The 24330-nt window shown below is 35.9% G+C and overlaps 2 protein-coding genes across 4 annotated transcripts in view; one reads left to right on the top strand and one right to left on the bottom strand.

Annotated features, from left to right (window-relative positions):
• Nucleotides 1-8998, bottom strand: part of LOC134529130 (facilitated trehalose transporter Tret1-like) — a 117229-nt gene extending 108231 nt beyond the window's left edge. For both annotated transcript variants that reach the window (XM_063362896.1, XM_063362897.1), the window contains exon 1: nucleotides 8849-8998. In XM_063362896.1, coding sequence (XP_063218966.1) covers nucleotides 8849-8931 — 83 coding nt within the window. In that variant the 5' untranslated portion in view covers nucleotides 8932-8998. The remainder of the gene's footprint in view (nucleotides 1-8848) is intronic.
• Nucleotides 1-24330, top strand: part of LOC134529127 (carotenoid isomerooxygenase) — a 226858-nt gene that overhangs the window by 21255 nt on the left and 181273 nt on the right. Inside the window, exon 4 of one of the 2 annotated variants that reach the window (XM_063362888.1) lies at nucleotides 22248-22444. In XM_063362888.1, the coding sequence (XP_063218958.1) occupies nucleotides 22248-22444 (197 nt within the window). Of the gene's footprint in view, nucleotides 1-22247; nucleotides 22445-24330 lie in introns of those variants that run through there. The other variant, XM_063362892.1, reaches the window with a different exon arrangement.

Here is a 24330-nt window from a genome sequence, read left to right as displayed (position 1 = left end):
AAATGAAATCATCCAAGACCAAGAGCCTATGCAGAATTTAATTTTCGGGTAAAGGAGGGGGAGATAAGAGCCACTTTTTCTGCTGTTTGATTTCAATTTTGTGGGTGGGAATGATAAGTATTTTTTGCTTTCCGAGGGGAGGGGTTGTATGGCCCATTTGCTTGAAGTGATTTTGGGAAAACTACGGGAACCAAAATCAGGATTGCCAAACTAGGTTTCAGACCTGGGATGTGTGGAAGGCAAACTAGTGTCTTACCACTGTGCCACTTTTCTCAATTTTTTTTCACTATTATGTTTCCACTCCCATTTTTAAGTGTTACAGAAATATATCTATTCTTCATTGCATGTGGCTGTTCTACATATCATAGCAAGCATCTCTCGCAACCACTTTTCGAAATGGCCGGTTTTCAGTGGCAGTCTTCCACAGAGCTTTCTACTTCTTATTTGTGAGGGGCCCTATCGTAGTTTAAGTAAAAATGTTTTTATTAGTTTAGTTTAAGATATAATAAAATAGAGTAGAAATATATATTGAGCTTTAGTGCTCTGCCAGTTAGCCTCATCATTTAATGTTTCTTCTGTCAAACAATAACCCCAGCCTAAAACCTTTATTTTATGCCCAAAGTATTAGTGGTTATAGGTAAGCTTAAAATTATTTCACATTAACATAATGCCTGTAGGTGAACACCACATCAGTCAAAGCATGCTCTTGGCAATTACACTATAATGTAATTCATGAACTGTAATGCTACTCCCATAAAAATTTACATATTAATTACTTTGGGATAATGCACAGATTCACCACGTTATCATTTATGTTACAGTTGTTTGAAACAATAATAATTTAATTTATTAGTTTCTGCCATCTTATTTTTGGTTCCTTGTAAAAAAAAATTAAAAAAAAACATTATGACATAATCTACATTGAAAATTGGGAAAAATCCAGCAGTAAAATAACATTAGCATGAAATAAATGTTAGGTTCTGTAGCGCGCACAGAAATTTTTCTTTGGGGGGTTATCTGGAGAACAATACAAATATTCTACTACTAGTTTAAATCTTTCACTTAGCCAATTTCAAGTTGGGGCTGTTGGAAACAGTAAAAATGAAATACAGTAATGCTTTACGTGCATGTTGATAGTAATCACAATCTCAGTACATTACATACGTAATGGATGACGTGGCACTCAGTTTCAGGCTGCTTGTTCTAATGTTTCTGGGTTGTCCTCTCCCTACGACATGTGTGTGCCCCTATTTTGGGTAGATCATAAATGGGTCAAACAGTTATTCTCCGTGAATGACTTAGTCTTTGTTAATTTATAGTACACATTTCAATGGAATGACTAAAGTTACGAGTCGCTGTGTGATATAAATAGTTTTCTCTATGGAGTAATTGTTGTTTAGTATTGGATTAATTTTTGTGACTGACTTCAAGTAAAATAATTCAGTTAATAGGCACTATTTTACAGTCTCAAAAATATTTTTGTGTGTTTTCTCTGCCTGAATGCAAACAAATTTGCAATATTAAACAATAAAAGAAAATACCCCCCCCCCCCCCCCCCCCCCCCCCGCAAAGCACACCTACATAGTTCGTAACTATGTTTTGTTATTGAAATTTTTTGTTGGTTTTTTTGTGTAATGCCTAGAAAATTTAAAAATTAGTATTACAATGTACATTATTTTGGTTCCTCTTAATGCAATTATTTATGTGGGCGCAGTGCTAGGTCAAGGAATAATTAAAAAGAAGCCACAAAATTAAGTGAGCACATGCCACATACATAATGTTTATACACTATTATAGTGCTCTATTGTTTTAGAAGACACTGCATGAACATTTGATGAAAGGCACCTTTTTAAAGCATTTTTTTTTTAGTTTTAATTAAAATTTAGAATATTAATGATGAAACTGCATTTGGTATTAACCATAGCAAATATTTTCAGTAATTTTATTTTTCATAAAAAAAGTATAAGTTAAATTTTCTCTTAGCTAGTTCACATTAAAAAATTTGTAGATCAGAAACAAAAAATTTATGTTTACAAATAAATAAAATTTTAAAAAGCACTCTAGTAAACAAAACACTGATCATACATCATTATTTTGTGATTGTGTGCTAACTTTATCACAGTACTGTAGCATTGAACTAAATATTGTAGGCCTACATACTAAGTTACAGCTTTCTAAGGTCTTGACGTTCTATATGTATGTTACCCGCCTCGAACTGCTGTAGCCAATTTTGAAATGCCTCAGCTTCTGGCTTGACAAATCTGGTGGGCCAACAGATATGCTGGCAGTATGGAAATTACTAAGACCGTCGAATAAGCTATCTTTGGTAGACGCTACTCGTCTGGTACCTAATACTTTCCTCAATGACTTGATGCATTAGTATCCAGATTCTATTAAGGAATACCTCACTGCCATTGACTGCCAGTGCTATTTACAGCGAACCTTAGTCTGTGTATAAATTTATATGTTAAGGGCACCTTTAGACTACTGACTTATAAATCAGACAAATGAAAAAGGATCTTTCGCACAATTAGAATTTAATTTCGTTTACTTCACACAGTAACCAGAGTCACAATATATTTATAATTAAACATTTATTAAAATTATAATTTAATGTTACTGTGAGAGTTATACCTTCTTTTAGTACGTAAGAGTAAAGCCTTTCCTAACTAGTTGTATTTCAACATACGTTTTGCATGTAGAGAATTGTCTAACTCACCGTCAACAGTCTACCGACTAAACTAGTATTTCAGAGAACACGAGCGATGGTTCAGGACTACTGGAAATCTTCCTGGATTTGGGTAGGCAATGGATTCAAACTGAAAAGAATGTCTAACACTACAGCGAATTCGACGTCTCGTTCTGCAGCGACTTGACGTCCTTCTGGCTCTGGAAAGTGGTAATATCAGAACAGATGAACCTCACCAAACGGTCGTCCTCCGGGTGTCGAGGTCGGCACTGACAAACGCTAGAAGCGTCTGATGTCTTCCTTCCAGTCATTCCGAAGATTTTAAATGTCTTTCTCGTAGTTAATCACCAACAACCGTAACGACCGACGCGGTTGAATATTCTCTTGAAGTTCGGAAATTTGCCTAATTCTGTCACTAAAAGTGCAGAAGTTACTATCAACTCGTCGTTGTCAGCTATAAAACGAACTCCGCGGTTGTCCCGGATCAATTTAGAGTATTTCGGGAGAAAATAGCTGTTCAACCCGAATATTCATCTACTCTCTTCGGAGGTTTTTTTTATAAAAAGCCTAGAATCCTTTTACGTTCTAACAAAAAAAAATTTTTTTTGACAACCAACGAAGAAGCAATTTATAAGAAAAAACCTAGTAGGAGAAAGGAAGATGACAGTGCTATATTTGAAATATCAACTTATAAAATCCATAGAAGACACGAATAACCAATCAATACTTTCCCTACTGATATTTAAATCATAAAATAAATAAAATTTAGGCTTCATTTGCACGTATTCCAGAAATATAACTCGTGTACATAATTTTTTACATTAATTAAAATCAATTTATTTATCTATAAAGTATTGAGCATTTATAACGTAGACGAGACACATGTTCTTTATGTCGAGCTAGTCTAGCACAACTAATCTGTGCCCAAACACAGGTCTGCCTCCGACTAGCTCCAAACCCTCTGGGTCGCATCCGGCAAATAGAAAAAAACATTGCATCATGCCCCAAAGCTGTGGTGTAATTTTTCGTACTTATGTGGGGTTCCAGTTCACAACTTTACAAAATAGATTGGTGTATAGGTTTTTTACTTAGTAAATTATGTAATAGAGATTTTTATAAACTGAATTTGTTTGCTTTGGAATTTTGCTACAGAGGTTACTTGAATCTGCTCCCATTAGCAAGAGTCAACATCATATGAGTGGCATAAATGTGACCTTTTGTTTAAAAATTTGCCTAATAGACTTTGAAACTAAACTGTAATTAGAAATGAACACTATGAATGCAAATTATATGTTGAACATAAATAACTGATCACATTATACGGTTACGATGAGATGAGAAAGTTCGGCCATTTACTTGGTTCATGTGTATCCCCTATTTATTTGATGAATTAAATTAGTATGCCAAGTCATGAAAAATAAAAAAAATTATATACTTATATATATATATATATATATATATATATATATATATATATATATATATTTGTTTATTGAAATGTGGGATGGGTGATGTATAAAAAATTATAAATAATTATTGCTTAAGTTTTTGCCATAGAATTTGCAAGGCAATTTTTTAATTATAAAACACCAGAAATTATAACACAAAATAGCACAGTTATAACATACCATTCTGACATTCTCAAGGGCCCAGTCTCAAATCATCATCCAGCCAGTCTGGCCAACATGATTTCAGTTTTCCATAGATTTTTAAAATCACTCCAGGGAAATGCTGGGATGGTTGCTTAAATTAGGACAATGCAAATTTTTTCCAGAATGTTCCTAATTTTAATTTGTAAGTATTTTTGTTCTCTTACAACTACATTGGAAGTTAGATTTCCCTTACATGTTGAGGAAGCTTAAAAAAATATAAAGAACATCATACTCATAATTATTTTTTAGCTTAAGTTTTAGTAGTTTATAAAAATCGATTCATAATTCTCTAATTAATTTGATTTTAATTTTTTATACCCATTTACTTATACTTAAACTTATTTAGTAATGTAAATAAATCTCAATTCATGTAGAAGTAATAAATATATACATGTAGTATTGAAGATTTAAACAAGTGTGCAACTGTATTGTTACAAAACTATTTTGTAGGGTCTTCACGTATTACAATAAGTGAAAATATTTTATTACTAATCTTACAGAGCAGGAAACCACAGCACCATTATGCTGTTTGCCCATGTACTTTATGTATTTATGGTTTTCAGCTTAACATTTTGTCAACAGTAAGATGTTTAGAGATGGAAACATGCACCACAAATCAGGAAAATATGATAAAAAAATGGCCATTATTTGGATGAACAAATGGATTGAGCGTAATGTCTTGTCGACATCAAGGTCGTTGGATATGATGAAAGATGATTAGATGCTAATGGGGCACTGATAATGAATGGGTGGGGGAAATGGGAGTACCCGGGTTTGACTCTGTCGAGTGTCGAACCCAGATTGCTTTGAGAGGTACGTGATTCGACCATTTAACCACCTCGGCTCCAACCCAGCATTTTCTTTAATTTGTTTTGGAAACAGTGGAAAACAGAAATCAAAATAGTTGAATTGAGATTAAAACTGCAGTCTTGCAGAATGTGAGTCCAATTTCTTACTACTGTGTCACTTTACTCCATTGTACATGAAGTTGAAAATCTTCATGTTAGTAATATGTAGCAGAGTGCGAATAAAACTTTTCATTTTGTGTTAGAGGGTCAGAGATATTTTTGCAGTTTTGGATCCCAATGATTTTCAGATGGATTGTACTTGGGTTTTAGTCATGGTTGAGAATGTATTAAAAATTAAAATTAAAAAATAACATAAGAATGAGGATTCTAAGAATCTATCTTTAGGCCTAAAATTTATTTACTTTCTGGTGCAAGTAAAATGAATAAATTATAAAAAAATTTGCCAAAGAGACAAAACCACACAAATTATCTGTCATTTTACAGCATCATTGTAGGATGATTAAACTTTTTTAATGTGCTTTTTTTTAACGTGCTAAGGTACATTCTAATTGAACATATTAAGTCACAAAAATAAAACAAATTTATAAGTTTAAAGGAATTTCCATATAAAATTAAGTTTGCTAGTATGTATTTTGAATGTCAGCATGATTTGTCAGGCTGTGTAGGAAACTGATAAATATGAAACAGCTCTGAGATAAGAAAAATTATACCAAATTTTTACCACAAATAATTTTTAAAATGGCACTAGTATTTCAGTAAAGAAAATTATTTTCCTTCTCAAGAAAGATATTGTTTGTTATAAGCCTAGGAAATATTCTCATCGAGGTGTTCAGCCCTCGTCTCAGCCCGGCTACCAATACATTTGCGTGCAGGTATTTTCTAATACATATTCTATCAGTATTGCATCATGAACATGGCTTTTATAGATTAATTTATTGTTACTGGAATCATTTTTTTAAGAAAAATATAACCAAGTACATGTCTGCTGTTAAAATCAACCTTTTATATTCATGTGAGAAGATAACTTTTTTTAATATAAAAGTGACCAGTAAATTCCTTAGAATTTTAGCTCGGATGTGTACCCACCTAAAGTTTATTTAGGCTGCTTTTTATTAGGATTTTGTGCACAATATTTGATATTGTCTAGTACCTGCTCTAAGCAAAATGTGGTTTTACTCATTACAGTTCCAAATTATACATTATGTTCGCCTCTTATCTCCGTAAAAGTGTTTGAAACTAAATTACAAGGAAACCAATTCTTGCTTGGATGTGAATGACAGGCAAATGAATCTCACTTTTTTTTTTTTTTTTTTTTTTTTTTTTTGGAAAAGTTGTTCTGCAAATTTTAACTCTGAAATCATTTGAATTATATACTCAGTAAGTAATTTTTCACCGTTGATTACAAATCAGAAACTGCATTTGCTTGGAATAAAAATTCGAAAAGCTTTTATTTGCTCCACGTCAACAAACTACAGGATGTATTACATAATCTTTACTGATACTTGTTTCCAGGGCCATTGTGAAAAGGGGTGAAAATGATAGTTAATACGATTCATAGGAAAAACTAAGAAGTTATGCAATACAAGTAGGCACATTTACAGTTATGACCACAATAATGTTTACGTGTTAAATTTTTTTTCTAATTGTGGGTATTGAAAATTTGTTCATTAAATATGGAATTAGGGGGTGGGGGAGATAAAAAAATAATTATTTGCCCTTGGGCCCTTTGTGTATCTCGACGGCTCTGCAGACTGTTGCAACTGTTTGGAAACCATCTTCATGAGCTTCTGAATCTGCCACTGAGGTCTGGGCTTGAAAAAAAAAAAGCCAAGTAGCAGAAACAGATCTTTTATGACCACCGGAGATCTTAAGTACTTGTTTGTCGGGCTTTAATGACGAGCATTTCGGTTCACGACTTGCCCGAGACGTGACATTTGCAGCACTCAGTCAGCATCCGACTTGTCCTTGGTGATTTTGCCCTTGCACGAAGGCGGGTTTTGCGGGATACGAATAGCTTCATGTTGGGATCGCAATAACGCTAAGACGGCGACGCTAAGATTTCTAACCACTCACGTTCGACACATCTATGACGTCAGCGCTACCGACTTCCCGATTAGAAATATTTCCTATTTCAATCGCATCGTGCGTATTTCAGAATTCCGTTTTCGAAAGATGGTTAAAACTGGTGCAATGGTATTCAAATTATTATTGTATTTTTAAAGTTTTGTTTAATAAGTTTATCTGTGAAATCTCTAAAATATTTTTAAAATAGAATGTTAATTTAAAATCAAACAAATTACTCATAAACACATTAAATAAAAATTGGTTGTCTGTAAAGTCGGTTTACGGACGATAGTTTAACGTGACGTCATAACAAAACATTGATGAAATGATTGCATACTTTTATGAATAAAATTGAATCATTTTTATTTTAATAATAAAAGAATAAATACTTGAAATTATACTAGTAATCAGATTTTTAAAATGCAAGAATAATTAACCTTTATTGCCGAAATTGTTGTTGTAATAAGCAATGAAACTTTTCACTTCACTTTATAAACAGTCGACGAAACAGTTCACGTGTAGATGACTTGTAATTAATTTTAAAAACTGGCGTTTAGCTATAAAGTTTAAATATAATTATGAACAAGTTTTCATATAAACAAACTGTAATCAAATAGCCATCAATTATAGAATCACCATAATTTTTTAGTCAATTGTAACATAACCTATTATTACTGCACTCGCCGACAGATGCTACTTTTTTTTAATAATAAAAGAATAAATACTTGAAATTATACTAGTAATCAGATTCATTTTCTTACGTACATTTGACGTAGAAACACATTTATAAACAAAGTTTTAAGTTTTCACTTCTGTCGGTGCGGCGCAAGCGTACAATGAGCGTAACGGGACACAGCGTAACGGAACAATGTGCGTAACGGGACACTTTTTCGTGCGTGCAGCCGGCGTTCATCGATTTCTTAGACGTCACGTCAAAAAAAACTGCAAGCCTTTATGTCTGTCGTATGTTTGTTGCGTGTGTAACAGTAAGAAACATTTTATATACATAATTTTTTTATTTTGGCTGTGGCGCGGGTGAAATCCGTATGTTCACGATAAAGCGTTATTTTGCTGTCGCATCAGCCCTGAAAATCGTGAATCGGCCACCATTCCACTCGTACTTCATCGGCGGGTTGCTTCGTCAGGTCGGTTATGAAAACGCCACTGTTCGCAATGATTTAACACGTGTTGATAATACATTAACAACTCGGCTACACTGTTGATGGTAGATACCCACTGTGGTGCGATCTTCAGGTGGAAACTTTATGTTACCGGAGATTGAAGTGGGGTCTTGATGTAAGCTTTTGGACATAACGCCATTGCTAAGCAATGTATGTCTGTAGAAGAAAACTACAAAAAAAATACACAAATGACAAATACACAATTTTGTGTTTTTGTCATTTGTGTTTTTTTTGTAGTTTTCACAAATTTGTGTTTTTGTCATTTCTGTTTTTTTTTTTTGTAGTTTTCTTCTACAGACATACATGTGCTTAGCAATTGCGTATGTCCAAAAGCTTACATCAAGTCATGCACTCCCATTGCACAAATCTTTCAAAGATAATATTGTGATCATTGATCACGAGGACACCCTACTTCTGACGGACCAGAATAAAGGCCTGGTGAGTTCCACTTACCCAGCTGTGAATGCATGTTTGTCCTCACGGGGGCTTCCTCCGGACGTGCGCGACCTTTTCGGCACTTGGGTGTCTTCCGCCATTTCTCCCGGCCGACTGGGGCGGCGCGTGAGAAGAGGGCGTCGCGACGGGGGCTCCTTCGTCGCGCGGCGGTCGTCGGCGCAGTGCCGCCAGGCGCCTAGGAGCAGCGTCCTCCGCGCGACGCGCCGGCAACTGCAGCCCGCGCCGCGGTCGACGGAGGTCGCAGACCACCCGCTCCGCACGAAGCGAGCGAGATAACCTGGGAGACGCCGCTAGGATCGGACTACCCGTGTCCGTCGCGTCTCGCCTTCGACGTCACTGACTCATCCTACTTGAAGCTGTTTCAAAAAAAAAAAGGGGGGGGGGGTTGTCTTTCAAGTCGGTTTACGGACGATAATTTTACGTGATAACGTCATAAGAAAACTTTGATTGGCAAGCGAACAGCTCGCCTAAAACCGACTCATCCTACTTGAAGCTGTTTAAAAAAAAAAAAGGGGGGGGGGGTTGTCTTTAAAGTCGGTTTACTGACGATAATTTTACGTGATAACGTCATAAGAAAACTTTGATTGGCAAGCGAACAGCTCGCCTAAAACCGACTCATCCTACTTGAAGCTATTTTAAAAAAAAAGGAGGGGAGGGGGTTGTATTTAAAGTCGGTTTACTGACGATAATTTTACATGATAACCTCATAAGAAAACTTTGATTGGCAAGCGAACAGCTCGCCTAAAACCGACTCATCCTACTTGAAGCTATTTAAAAAAAAAAAAGGAGGGGAGGGGGTTGTATTTAAAGTCGGTTTACTGACGATAATTTTACGTGATAACGTCAAAAGAAAACTTTGATTGGCAAGCGAACAGCCCGCCTAAAACCGACTCATCCTACTTGAAGCTATTTTTAAAAAAAAGGAGGGGAGGGGGTTGTATTTAAAGTCGGTTTACTGACGATAATTTTACATGATAACCTCATAAGAAAACTTTGATTGGCAAGCGAACAGCTCGCCTAAAACCGACTCATCCTACTTGAAGCTGTTTCAAAAAAAAGGAGGGGAGGGGGTTGTATTTAAAAATTCGGTTTACTGACGATAATTTTACGTGATAACGTCATAAGAAAACATTGATGAAAAATTGCATACTTTAATTTTTAAATATTATTTACACTTTTTGCAAATTTAATTGAAATAATTTGTTTGAATATAATCACGAACAATTAGTTAAAAAAGCCCACCTTAACCTGTTTGATATTATAGAAGATTTTCTCACACTGTGGTTGGCCGGTTCTTGCACGCTCGGCTCAAGCGGAACGTGAAAATTTTTCGTGCGTGCAGCCGGCGTTCATCGATTTACAAGACGTTATCACGTCAAAAAAAAATCTCTCACTTTCAAATAGACCAAGGACACCAGTAGTATAGGAAAGGGGCTCCGGGCACAGGCTTCAGGCTGTGGTGCCAGTGGTGCCGACCGCCATCTTGGATTGTGACGTCACGGCGACCATCTTGGATAGTCGTGACCTTGACCCCGGCGGCCATTTTGGATCCGCCATCTAGTATACACCATCTTGGATATGCCATTTTGGCTGACGTCATTGTTTTCTCGAACATTCCGGCATTTTATTTTCCGCCATTTTGAATTACGACATCACCGTTGCAATTTCCGTTACGTCCGCCATCTTTAAAATCTTTATTTATTATCCGATTTTAAAGAATTTTTTTTTTAAATTTATAAAAATAATTCAATTAATAAAATTTGAATAAAAAATATTAAAAAAAAAACTAACTTTTATGGCATGGAGCTCGGAGTCCTCGGTTCGAACCCGGTGAGTGCAAAAAAAATGGCGACAGGCTCCTTCCTCAATGGTGGCTGCTGGCAGACTGACTCCCCACACCACTTATGTCAAAGTATATATATCGTCACCTAGTATGATGTCATGTCCGCCATCTTGAAAATCTGTAATTTTTATGTTAGGAAATTGGGAAAAATTTTAAAAATCATTAAAAAAATTAATCAATCTAATTAAATAATAAAATATTACTTAAAAACCACTGTTGCAATTTCCGTTATGTCCACCATCTTGAAAATATGTAATTACAATGCTAGAAATTCGGGAAAAATTCCAAAAATTCATCAAAAAATTTGTAAGCAATATACTGATTGATTAGATCGATTCCCGTCCTTGTTTCGATTCCCGGCGAAAGTAAACGGCCGATACTTCCTCCATGGAAGCTACCTAGACTGACCTCACACCACCAATACCAAGGTATATTTCGTCATCTAGTATGACGTCATGTCCGCCATATTGTCTTTGTCCGCTGGAGACCACCATCTTGTTTTCGTCTGCTAGAGTGTGCTGATGACATGTTAGTATAATTATCTGTTCACCATACCTTTTACTTCGAATATTGGCATTTAACTTTGACCTTGACCTTGAAATTTGAACTTTGACCTTGACCTTTGAACTTTAACCTTTAACATATATTACCTGCTAGAGGACATTGCCACCATCTTGTTTTCGTCTGCTGGAGGACACCATCTTGTGTGTGTACTCGTCTGATAGAGTGCATTACCATCATATTAGTTTAAGTTTTACCCGCTAGAGTGCAGTAATCATTTATTAATACTGAGATGCCCGCAATCTTAAAATTTGTGTGCCATCTTGGAATTGTGTAATTATTCAGCTAGAAATTCCAGAAAAATTCCAAAATTCATTAAATGAATTTCAAATAAATATACTGATTGATTCGATCGATTCCTGTCCTTGGTTCAATCCCTGGGTGACTCAAAAAAATTAATTTTTTTGTAAAAAAAATATCAAATTCAATAAATAAGGCTTACAATCCTCTACTACCAGCCTCCAGTAAGACGTTATGACCACCATCTTGGAAATTTGTATTTATTGACCTAGAAATTCGGGAAAAATTCTTAAATTCATTGAAAAAGTCACTCATTAATTGACATTTAAAATCGATGGATTCCTGTCTTCGGTTTGATTCTTGAACAGTGACAAGTGTAATAAAATATTAAATAAATTTTATATTCTATTCTCTAATACCTTTCGCGGAGTTTATTAATCATTCACTCTACGAAAAACAACTCAAGACAATATACCTGTACGACGAATTAAGTACGTTGTCGCATTACCTAACATGTAAGTCTAGTTTTTCGATACTTAGAATAACCTCTAAAACGTTCATGTACAAGCCATACATATAAACCAAGCGTCTTCGGACCACGAGACTGGGTCATGAACAATGTCAGAAATATATACCAGTTATTTCCTAACCTCACGACCTTCGTCGACAGCTAATTATATTAAATTAAACCAATGTAACATTTGTTATGCTTACAAGAGGACCAAGAATCCCTGCAAAAAGATTTATCAAGACAAAGAGGTTTTGGATTAGTAAAAATTCAGAGATACTACAGATTTGAATACACACATTTAACGAAACGTCACACATTCAACAAAAGAACACACTGAACATACAGTACACACAGGAAATGGAATAAACACACAGTACACACACGAAACGGAATGAACACACAGTACACACAGGAAATGGAATGAACACACAGTACACACCGGAAACGGAATGAACACACAGTACACACACGAAACGGAATGAACACATAGTACACACAGGAAACCGAACGCACAGTACACAGGAAATGGATTGAACAAGCAATTTACACACCTACCAAAGATCCGTCAGCTCCAAATGCTCCAAAGCTCAAATGCACCAAAGCTCCATTAGATCCAACAGCTCCAAATGTCCCAAAGCTCAAATTCCTCCGAAGCTCCAACAGATCTAAAGCTCCAACAGCTCATAATCTCCAACAGCTCCAAATGGAGCTGATGGAGCTTTGGAGCTGTTGGAGCATTTGGTGCAATTGGAGCTTTGGAGCTGTTGGAGCCTTGGAGCATTTAGAGCTAATGGATCTTTGGCAGGTGTGTACATTGCTTGTTCATTCCGTTTCCTATGTGTACTGTGTTTTTTTTTCAGTTTCCTGTGTGTAATGTGTGTTCATTCCGTTCCCTGTGTGTACTGTGTTCATTCCGTTTCCGGCGTGTACTGTGTGTTCATTCCATTTCCTGTGTGTACTGTGTGTTCATTCCGTTTCGTGTGTGTACTGTGTGTTAATTCCATTTCCTGTGTGTACTGTATGCTCAGTGTGTTCTTTTGTTAAATGTGTGACGTTTCGTTAAATGTGTGTATTCAAATCTGTAGTATCTCTGAATGTTTACTAATCCAAAACCTCTTTGTCTTGATAAATCTTTTTACAGGGATTCTTGGTCCTCCTGTAAGCATAACAAATGTTACATTGGTTTAATTTAATATAATGAACTGTCGACGAAGGTCGTGAGGTTCGGAAATAACTGGTATTTATTTCTGACATTGTTCATGACCCAGTCTCGTAGTCCGAAGACGCTTGGTTTATATGTATGGCTTGTACATGAACGGTTTAGAGGTTATTCTAAGTATCGAAAAAATAGACTTACATGTTAGGTAATGCGACAACGTATTTAATTCGTTGGACACGTATATTGTCTTGAGTTGTTTTTCGTAGAGTGAATGATTAATAAACTCCGCGAATGGTAATGGAAAATAGAATATATAATTTATTTAATATTTTATTACACTTGTCACTGTTCAAGAATCAAACCGAAGACAGGAATCCATCGATTCTAAATGTCAATTAATGAGTGATTTTTTCAATGAATTTAAGAATTTTTCCCGAATTTCTAGGTCAGTAAATATAAATTTTCAAGATGGTGGTCATAACGTCTTACTGGAGGCTGGTAGTAGAGGATTATAAGCCTCTTTTATATTTTAACACCTAATGTCGCGGTTGACACTCCCGGTGTCACACCACCACAAGTTAGACACCCGTCTGGGAACAGCCTTCAACACTCCAATCTTGTTTATCTTTTTTAAATTATTATTTTGCACGCTGCTCCGATAAACGAGTGCCCCAAAATTCATAAATAAAATATTCAAAAAATTTTTAGAAATGGAAGAGAACAGATTAATAGTATTTAAAATAAAAAGAACGTAATTACATGAAATGTCAAAAACTTTAATGAGACCGTTTGCGCATGAGCATGGTAAGGAATTTAATTTAAGACCAAATATCAAAAATATTACAATTATATCTAAAACCTTTTGTCCTATAAAGTTACAGAGGCTTTTAATATAGCCACGTTTTAATATATACCAATAAATAATAAATACTGCAATGAACGCATAAATAAATTCAGACATTGATACAAAAACTGCTCTAAAAATATATATATATATAAATAATAAATTACAATACTATTTAAATAAAAGTTAGTAAAAATTAATGTCACTCTAAAGCATCTTGATTACACCCGGGTGATTTTATTTTACGACGCTTCATGGCAAGCTTGATGGAAGGTTCGATAAAAATGAGTACGAGGACGCAACATACACTCGACGAGGGAATTAGGGTCTTTTGGCAAAAGTTATTTTTAAATTGTTCACTGTTATGGTGGGCAAAGTTTATATCAACGCCCTGGGGTTACAGGGGCAAAAGTTCGGAGCCGGAATCACTTACTTGGATTGAACGTTGTACGTCGCATCCCACCCCGGACCTCATGGCCCGGAGTTTAGCCGGCTGTACTTTAGCACACATGCTAAATGCTTCATTAACGAAAAATGTAGCGTGGACTCTTCATCCTCTTGGCAGCACCCGCCACAATGTAAGTATTTCCCGAAGCTCAATATACGTCAGCTGATTCATGTTAAAAAATATTCACGAGTCCCCGCCGGCCCAATACCACAAGCCATCACCGCGCTCGTCACGCCCGAAGCGCATACACGTTGACCACGGCGATCAGCTGACGACTCCCTCGTACAGCTCATTCCGTCCCTCTTGACGTATTTCCCCCACCACCTTATTGCCTTGGAACAGTCCATTTGAATGTTCACGGAGGGGAAGCGTCGTACACCGTATTATGATTCAAAGTCCAAAACGATATAATTAAATATCAAGAAACTAAACCATTTAAAAAAAATATATAAAAACATATTTAAAAATAAGATTAACAAAACTTATAAAAGACCAATACTTATAAAAAAAAGGAAAAAGGCAAATACTAAAACTAAAATTACGTCACAGCCATAATTCAAAATTAATTAAAATAAATATAAAATCAAGTGGCCATGCCACCTATGGCCACAAATCTCCCCGGCCAAAAAAAAATCTAAAAATAGTAACTAAAATACATAATCTTACAACTACCTATGTTCCACGTAAGTCTAGAACACTTAAAGCAACATATAATAAGGCAAGTATGAAAATTAGAGTTCGAAAGGAGAGTATTAGAAACAGTCTCAACAGTCTCAAGGCACATTTAGGATGCTTCACAAGATAGAACAACACGTAATTAGAACACACTCGTGGAACAGGTACAACTATGGTAAACTTAAATCAGTAAACTAAACAAAATTTAATAAACTTTTCCTAAACTTACATACTCATTACCTTTTACCACAAAATTTCTTAAGATGCGTAATATGAGCTTTTCGCACTCTTAACTTATTTCCTACTTCTTCAAGCAACACTGTTGCTGGGCCTAGAAATTTCTTAATAATAAACGGCCCCCCATATGGACTTTGCAACTTAGCGGCACGGAATTTGGCTTTGTTGCTCTGCCAAAATTGACGGCACACTACTTCTTGACCCACAGTGAAAGGATTGGGTAGCCGGTCTTTATCATATTGAGACTTCATTTTACTTTATCCAAATTTGTAGCAACTTGCTCCCATAGCTGCTCTAATTTTCGGGGGCTGTGTATAAGCAAATTATCGGATTCCAACCCCCAAATATTTAACAATGGATGGCATAATTCACGTCCTATAAATACATGCCCGGGGGTTACTCCTGTGGCCCTATGCCTGGTCGTATTAAAAGCCAAGTTTAAAAAAGGTAAATATTCATCCCACTTGCGTTGATCGCGTTGGTGAAAAATGGTTAGGGCAACTTTAACATTTTTGTTTACTCTTTCTACCAAGTTCGGGTTTGGAAAATATGGACTAGTATTAATATGCTTTATGCCCCAGCTTAAACACAAAATAGTCTCAAATACTATTAAAAATCTGCTCTTCCCAGCAGAGTGGCGCACTTTGTCGCGGTTGACACTCCCGGTGTCACACCACCACAAGTTAGACACCCGTCTGGGAACAGCCTTCAACACTCCAATCTTGTTTATCTTTTTTAAATTATTATTTTGCACGCTGCTCCGATAAACGAGTGCCCCAAAATTCATAAATAAAATATTCAAAAAATTTTTAGAAATGGAAGAGAACAGATTAATAGTATTTAAAATAAAAAGAACGTAATTTACTTGAAATGTCAAAAACTTTAATGAGACCGTTTGCGCATGAGCATGGTAAGGAATTTAATTTAAGACCAAATATCAAAAATATTACAATTATATCTAAAACCTTTTGCCCTATAAAGTTACAGAGGCTTTTAATATAGCCACGTTTTAATATATACCAATAAATAATAAATACTGCAATGAACGCATAAATAAATTCAGACATTGATACAAAAACCGCTCTAAATATATATATATATATATATATATATATATATATATATAAATAATAAATTACAATACTATTCAAATAAAAGTTAGTAAAAATTAATGTCACTCTAAAGCATCTTGATTACACCCGGGTGATTTTATTTTACGACGCTATGTGGCAAGCTTGATGGAAGGTTCGATAAAAATGAGTACGAGGACGCAACATACACTCGACGAGGGAATTAGGGTCTTTTGGCAAAAGTTATTTTTAAATTGTTCACTGTTATGGTGGGCAAAGTTTATATCAACGCCCCGGGGTTACAGGGGCAAAAGTTCGGAGCCGGAATCACTTACTTGGATTGAACGTTGTACGTCGCATCCCACCCCGGACCTCCTGGCCCGGAGTTTAGCCGGCTGTACTTTAGCACACATGCTAAATGCTTCATTAACGAAAAATGTAGCGTGGACTCTTCATCCTCTTGGCAGCACCCGCCACAATGTAAGTATTTCCCGAAGCTCAATATACGTCAGCTGATTCATGTTAAAAAATATTCACGAGTCCCCGCCGGCCCAATACCACAAGCCATCACCGCGCTCGTCACGCCCGAAGCGCATACACGTTCACCACGGCGATCAGCTGACGACTCCCTCGTACAGCTCATTCCGTCCCTCTTGACGTATTTCCCCCACCACCTTATTGCCTTGGAACAGTCCATTTGAATGTTCACGGAGGGGAAGCGTCGTACACCGTATTATGATTCAAAATCCAAAACGATATAATTAAATATCAAGAAACTAAACCATTTAAAAAAAAAATATATATAAAAACATATTTAAAAATAAGATTAACAAAACTTATAAAAGACCAATACTTATAAAAAAAAGGAAAAGGGCAAATACTAAAACTAAAATTACGTCACAGCCATAATTCAAAATTAATTAAAATAAATATAAAATCAAGTGGCCATGGCACCTATGGCCACACTAATTTATTGAATTTGATATTTTTTTATAAAAAAATAATTTTTTTTGAGTCGCCCAGGGATTGAACCAAGGACAGGAATCGATCAAATCCATCAGTATATTTATTTGAAATTTATTCAATGAATTTTGTAATTTTTCTCGAATTTCTAGCTGAATAATTACACAATTCCAAGATGGCACACAAATTTTAAGATGGCGGGCATCTCAGTAATAATAAATGATTACTGCACTCTAGCGGGTAAAACTTAAACTAATATGAGGTAATGCATTCTATCAGACGAGTACACACAAAAGATGGTGTCCTCCAGCAGACGAAAACAAGATGGTGGCAATGTCCTCTAGCAGGTGATATATGATAACTATCGCTCCTGGTAGCGAGTACGGAACATAAAATGGCGGGTCCAAGATGCAGACAAGGTCAAGGTTAAAGTTCAAAGTAAAATTTTAAATTCAAGGTCAAGGCTGAAGTTAAATTCAAGGTCAAGGTCAAATTTCAATGCCAAGAGTCGAGGTCAAAGGTATGGTGAAACAAAAATTAACTAACATGATGTCAGCGGACTCGTAGCAGACGAAAACAAGATGGTGGCCTTCAGCGGACGAAAACAAGATGACGGACATATATATACCAGCTGACGATATATACGTTGGTATTGATGGTGGTGGGAGGTCAGTCTGCAGTTGGCTTCCATGGAGGAAGGATCCATCGACATTTTTAATTCGTTTTGCTATACCTCATTCGAACTGAGGACTTCAAGGCATAAGTGCGTTTTTAAATATTATATTAAAATTCGATTAATAAAATTTTATTATAATTTTTGAAATTTTTTTCAAATTTCTAGCACAAAAATTCTTTTTTTTCAAGATGGCAGCCATAACGAAAAGTGCAACAATCTAGAATCCAATATGGCAGTCGTAACGAAAAGTGTAGCGATGACATCATACTCAAACAAGATGGCGGGCGTAAACACATTCAAAATTTATAGAATCCGAGATGCCGGCCGTAACGGTATGCGCAACGGTGTTTTTAAAGATTTATCATTATTTAATTAATTTTTTTTATAATTTTTAAAATTTTTCTCAATCGATTTTCTAGCATTGAAATTACGTATTTTCAAGATGGCGGACATGATGTCATACTATCTGTCTATATATATATATATATATATATACTTTGAAATAAATGGTGGGAGGTCAGTCTGCTGGCAGCTTCCATGGAGGAAGGATCGGTCGCCATTTTTTTTATCCTGCCTGGTTCGATCCAAGGACTCTGAGCTGCATGGTGTATGTTTTATTTATAAAATTTTTAAATAATGTTTTATTATATTTTAATTAAATTTTTTTTTATAAATTTAAAAAATTTGTCATTAAAATCGGTTAATAATTAAAGATTTTCAAAATGGCGGCCGTAACGGAAATTGCAACCGTGACGTCATAATCCTAGATGATGTCAGGCTTATCAGAGGCCGTAGACATGGATGCTTAAGCCTCTTTTAGGAATTTGTGTTCTTTCTAAGGTAAAAAGTATTTTGAGGTTTTCGAAATCCTAATTTTTGAATTACCAAATGTTTTGAGAATTTAAGCGGAATTTTTTTTCCAAAAAAACTGGTAATTTAGGCTAATTTTGTGCAATTTTTGAACGTCAAGGTCAGGGTCATCTAAGATGGCCGCATGACGTCACAATCCAAGATGGCGGTCGGCTCCTGGCTCCACAGCCTGAAGCCTGTGCCCGGACCCCCATTCCTATACTACTGTTTTTGAGATCCAAAATGTACTTTAATTTCTTAATTTTATATCTGAATATATACTTACTTGGTAGGTATTGGTATTCAGAATGATTTACCTACATTTAATTACTTGAATAAGGTTTTATTAAAATTTTCTCTATGGGCCTGCAGTAGGTGTGTGAAGTCCTGTTCTGCGAGAAGGTACTCTGGACAATGGGTCTGCTAGAACTGCCTGTGCTTACTGTCTTGAGGGGCAGTCACCGGGGAGTACCCAGGGGGAGTGGAAGCGGAAACAGCGAGCGTCCGTGGACGGCCCTATCTACCAGACATGTATCAGGTCGTGTGCAATATACCACCACTCTTCAAGTAAGGATATTATACCTTGTTACACCTCGTTAGTCTCTCCTGATGACTGGGGATAACTCGTGGATCTTTTGGTTTCAGCAGGCAAAATAATGATTTCTTCCAGACTTTAGTTCTTCTGTTTTTATTTTACTTTTGGTTATTTTTTCCTTATATAATATAAGTATATAATATAGGTTGATTAACAGAAAACATATACAACATGGATTTAAGATCACATTATTGAAAGAATGGGTCGGCCCTTATTAGACAATTATAATAATAATTAATAATAATTAACTCAATTTAAATAAAGTTCGTGACAATAAACATGTTAAAGAGTCATAGGAAGCTTCTGGATGTCTGATCTGAGAAACGTCGTGGTTGGATGCTAGTCCAAAAAGGTTTTAAAAAACTGAAGGGCTGGCGGTTTGAAGATTGCTAGGCGAAGTGGAACGGCTGACGGGACGTCAGGGGGCCTTAGTCATCCGGCCCGTGGAGACTGATCTGGTCCTTGGAAAAGTACCCGGTACTTGTACCCCAGTACTTGGTTCCTGGCACTTGATCCCTGTCAAACAGAATGATGTCTTCCAGGATCTGCCCGGTTGTTGAGGACACGAAACCGCCGTGGATGTTTCATGATATTAAAAAAATTAATTATTTACGATGACTTATACATGACTACTTTTACGAGCTAGATCTATACGGACTGACTAATGCCTAAACACTACTGTTGTGGGAATCATCCCTAGTCTAGTTTGATCACATCTTAAAAGAAAAACAGAGAGGCGTCCTGATGATGTAGATGCGGAGCAGTCAGTCCCGAATCACGGCGCGCAGTAAGTTTGGGGCAGCAGAGACTCGTAATTAAAAGGTGACGTTCAAGAAAGAAAGGGGGGAGGATTCGGCTTTCGAACCAAAAGGTTCCAAAGATTACCAAGGTGCTTGTCGAGAAAAGTGTACTTCGATATCTCGAAGTTGGTGGTACTGCCCGATGTCAGCATGACCTACTGAGGTGTGGCTGAACCGAGTAGAGGTCGACTCGCGCGAGGCGGCCGCTAGCAGCATTGGGCTTATGGAGAGGACTGAGGCAGCGCTCTGGTGGCCGGGGAAGGAACTACGGGGTACTGGTTACTGCGGGAGATGCCAGAGGGCAGGATTTAGCGGGCGTTCAAACTCCCAGAGGAAGTGATTCGCAAAACTACCGCTAGGTGGCATAAGCATGTACTTTTGGGACTCTTGTCGTGGCCTTGGGGACAGGTCAACCCTGGCCGGGGTTAGTGGCCGGTCATCGCTCTGGGCTAGTGTTCCTAGGAAAACTTGGAGAGGTGGGGGGTGTGGGGCTGCTGATGACAGTGGGAAAGATGCTCTACAGGACCCGGAGGCGTGACCGTACTTGGCGAAGATGATTCGCGATCATGTCAAGAAGTGCTCGCGTCAGGCGAGGTCTTGGAAGTGGCCTGCCCTAAGAGCTTGCAAGTCATAGCAGTTCTCGTCAAGGATCGGAGGTGAATTACAGGCGACGTCCGTGCGCCAAGGCGGGGAAAACGATACTGAGTCTGACTGGCAAAGGACTCGGCAAAAATCGGTTCCAGGGCTGGGAAAAATTGGGGAGACAGGTCTGACATAGTTTGAATGGGAGTGTACAGGAGGGGGAACAAGTTTAAATTCTTGCAGCAGAGGAATGACTGGTGACATTTAATTTTTAAAAAAATTCAAATTTAAAATTGTGCCAAAAATATTAGTTGGCTGCACAGCCTGACGCCTCAGACATGCATCGCGAGTACCAAGACGGTATATTTTGTGAGTGAAGCGAGTGTATAAATTGGAAACTAAATGATATCTCCAACTTTTGAACCAACTGTTACTGATGAATTAATACTTTGCGTAAAGCTAAAGACTGCTGTTAAAGGAACCTTACCAAATAGTTATTTTAGGTTTTGCTAGTTATACATTTTATTAATATTTTAATTTTGTAAAGATATCACTAATAAATATATTATTTTTATACTATATAGTTTATTCATTAACCAACCTTTTTCTGTATATCTTTAATAACTTTGTTCTTAAATTTTATACTCAGTGCATGTTTCTACAAAGACCACAATGAAAATGTTAAGCCTAGCGGCAGCCATGTTTAAAATCATTTTTAAATAAATTATAATTGTCTGTGAAGTGGAATAAATACAGCATATTTTATTATGTCTATATCAGATTACTGTCCTGTCTAGTTGAGTGCTAACGACTTTGTGGTCGTGATCTTTATTTTTTTAGGGAATATTTTAATATCTATGCACAAGTCTTTCTTGTTTATTGCATAGAAGTATAATTTTAGGTTTAATGGTTCATGCTGAGGTACAAATACATGTTAGAAATACAATTAATAGCAAGTATGACATTCAATGAGGTAACATTAAAAATGTTTTGTTACTTACATTCAGTGCGTGAAAGCAAATATCAGATGGAAAACAAGCTGTGTTTTTTTTTACATTAATAAAAAAATAGTTCTGGAAACTGCTTTTATTGCAAAACCAAACATACAACTTGGAATCCTGTGTCGCTGCATTACGAGGCAGTGTGTGAATGGGATGTTAATCATTTTGGAAATGTAAACCTTATTCTTTTGTTTCGTTAATATATATAAATGCTATATATTCTTTATATGTGTTATCTACATACATTCATGCCTATGTTAATAGGACCCTTAAACCACTAATGGCTCTCTTTGCAAAGTTAACATTACTTAACATATGTGGTTTATGTGTTTTACTGTGCAGGCCTTTCCCATGCTTTTCGCACTTATGTGCTCACGCACAGAGGCAGCCTTTGTGCTATCCTTGCACATTTCAAAGAAGAAGCAGAACGGTGGGAGATTCTGCTGGTAATGTGCGACTTCGAAGTGGCGCTACACCGAGCGATACGAGCTGCATATCCTGGAGTGAGACTATTCGGTTGCTGGTTTCACTTCTGCCAAGTAAGCTGCATTGCAAGCAACTTTTGTGTACATATCCATGCATAAAATATTTTTCAGCAAGCGCTTTGTTGATCCCACATTGCATTCTTCACATGAAGGTTACTTGTGTGCTTTCTCATTTACATCAGTTTACACAAATACAAATATGCAAACACAGAAGCATTCACAAAGGGCCAAGGCAGTGTTTTGGTTAAAATATCAAGGCCATCTTGATTCCTAGTAGGATCTGGATCTTTTGTTAGAAGTAAACACACCCTATGATAACAGTAGCATTAAATCAATTCATTGCCATATCACCATCTTTTTTAACTTCATGCATTTTTTAGATGGCCTGAAAAAAATAGCAGATTTCTCTATTGTTCTTCAGAGATCGGTAGTATAAATTTCAGTCGTTTTCACCATTACTTAGATCAAAAACAATCATTGAATGATTGCATACACATATGTGTCTGTAGGAAGGTTATGTATGTATGTACGTACATATATGGGTATACTTGTTGATGTGTGTTTGTGAGGATGATTTGAAAACTAATTACATATTCTTGTGTTTATATGCTTTTTTTAGTAAGTATTGTTCATTCGCACAAAACACTTGTGTAATCAACAACTTAAATATTATATATAGAATAATACCACTACAAAATGAGGCAAACATATTTTTAACGTTTGTTAATTATTTAAGTGAAAATCAAGAGTAACTTTGTGGGTACGAAGACTCTGATGTTTCTTTTAGCACCTTTTATAGCAGTACAGAACATCACACCTACCCATTTTATCTTAAAACCTTGCAATCACTGTTTAATGTTCACATTACTCAATATTGTACACATAAAAGTCAAAGCTGGGTAAAAAAAATTATTGGTAACAAAATAACGAAGTTGTTTCTTTATTTGTAATGTCTATACACGATACAATATTTAATTCAGTTAAAAAATTGTCTGCTATATACAGAAATTATATTGTTATAAACAAAATACCACGTACATCTAAGTTATCTTGATATCAAACAATATACTAGAAAGTATGTTTTATATATATATATATACACGCACACACACAAGATATATATATATACACACACACACTATATATATATACAAGATATATATATATATACACACACAGACACACACCTATATATATATATATATATATAAATATATGGGTGTGTGTCTGTGTGTATATATATTGTTTGTAGAATTTCATTAAATAAACAGGTATTGATGCTTAGTGTTCTATCTTAAGTACTTTGTACATTGTTTCCAATAAAATTTGTTTTTCACTTCAAAGACGTATACCAGCTTTGAGATGCACTTTAGAATATAAGTAGTATAGAGGTTTTCAGCCTATTTTGTCGTAATGAAAAAGCAGCTGAAATTTGTATGTCAAATTCACATTCACCGCACGTGTGGGTGTGTGTGTGTGTGTGTTTGTGTTTGTATATATGTGTGTATATATACGCACATATACACAAATATATATGTACAAAGTATTTAGGATAGAACACTGAGCATCAAAACTTGTTTAATTGAATGAAATTCTACAACAAATGCGATTTTTTTGCTGTAGCAAAATTATATCCTTGAAATAATTGGAGGGTAGTTACATGCCTCTAGAATATGTGTAAAATAAGAGTGTTAACCATCAATTATTTCAATAAAATAATATGGTTCTGCTTTAAAATTAAAATAAAACTTAATTTAGACACTCAGTGTTTTACCTTAATACTTTGTCTATTAATTTTAATAACAATGTCATTTAGCTCCAACTTCGAAGATGTATACCAGCTTTGGGAAGCACTTTATAAAATAAGTGGTATAGAGGTTTTAAGATTACTTTTTTCGAGATGAATGAGCAGCTGAAGTTTGTCAGTTAAATTCTAACTC

This window comes from Bacillus rossius, chromosome 2, assembly GCF_032445375.1.
Source record: "Bacillus rossius redtenbacheri isolate Brsri chromosome 2, Brsri_v3, whole genome shotgun sequence".
Taxonomy (NCBI): Eukaryota; Metazoa; Arthropoda; class Insecta; order Phasmatodea; family Bacillidae; genus Bacillus; species Bacillus rossius.
This window is presented reverse-complemented; position numbering and strand designations above follow the sequence as displayed.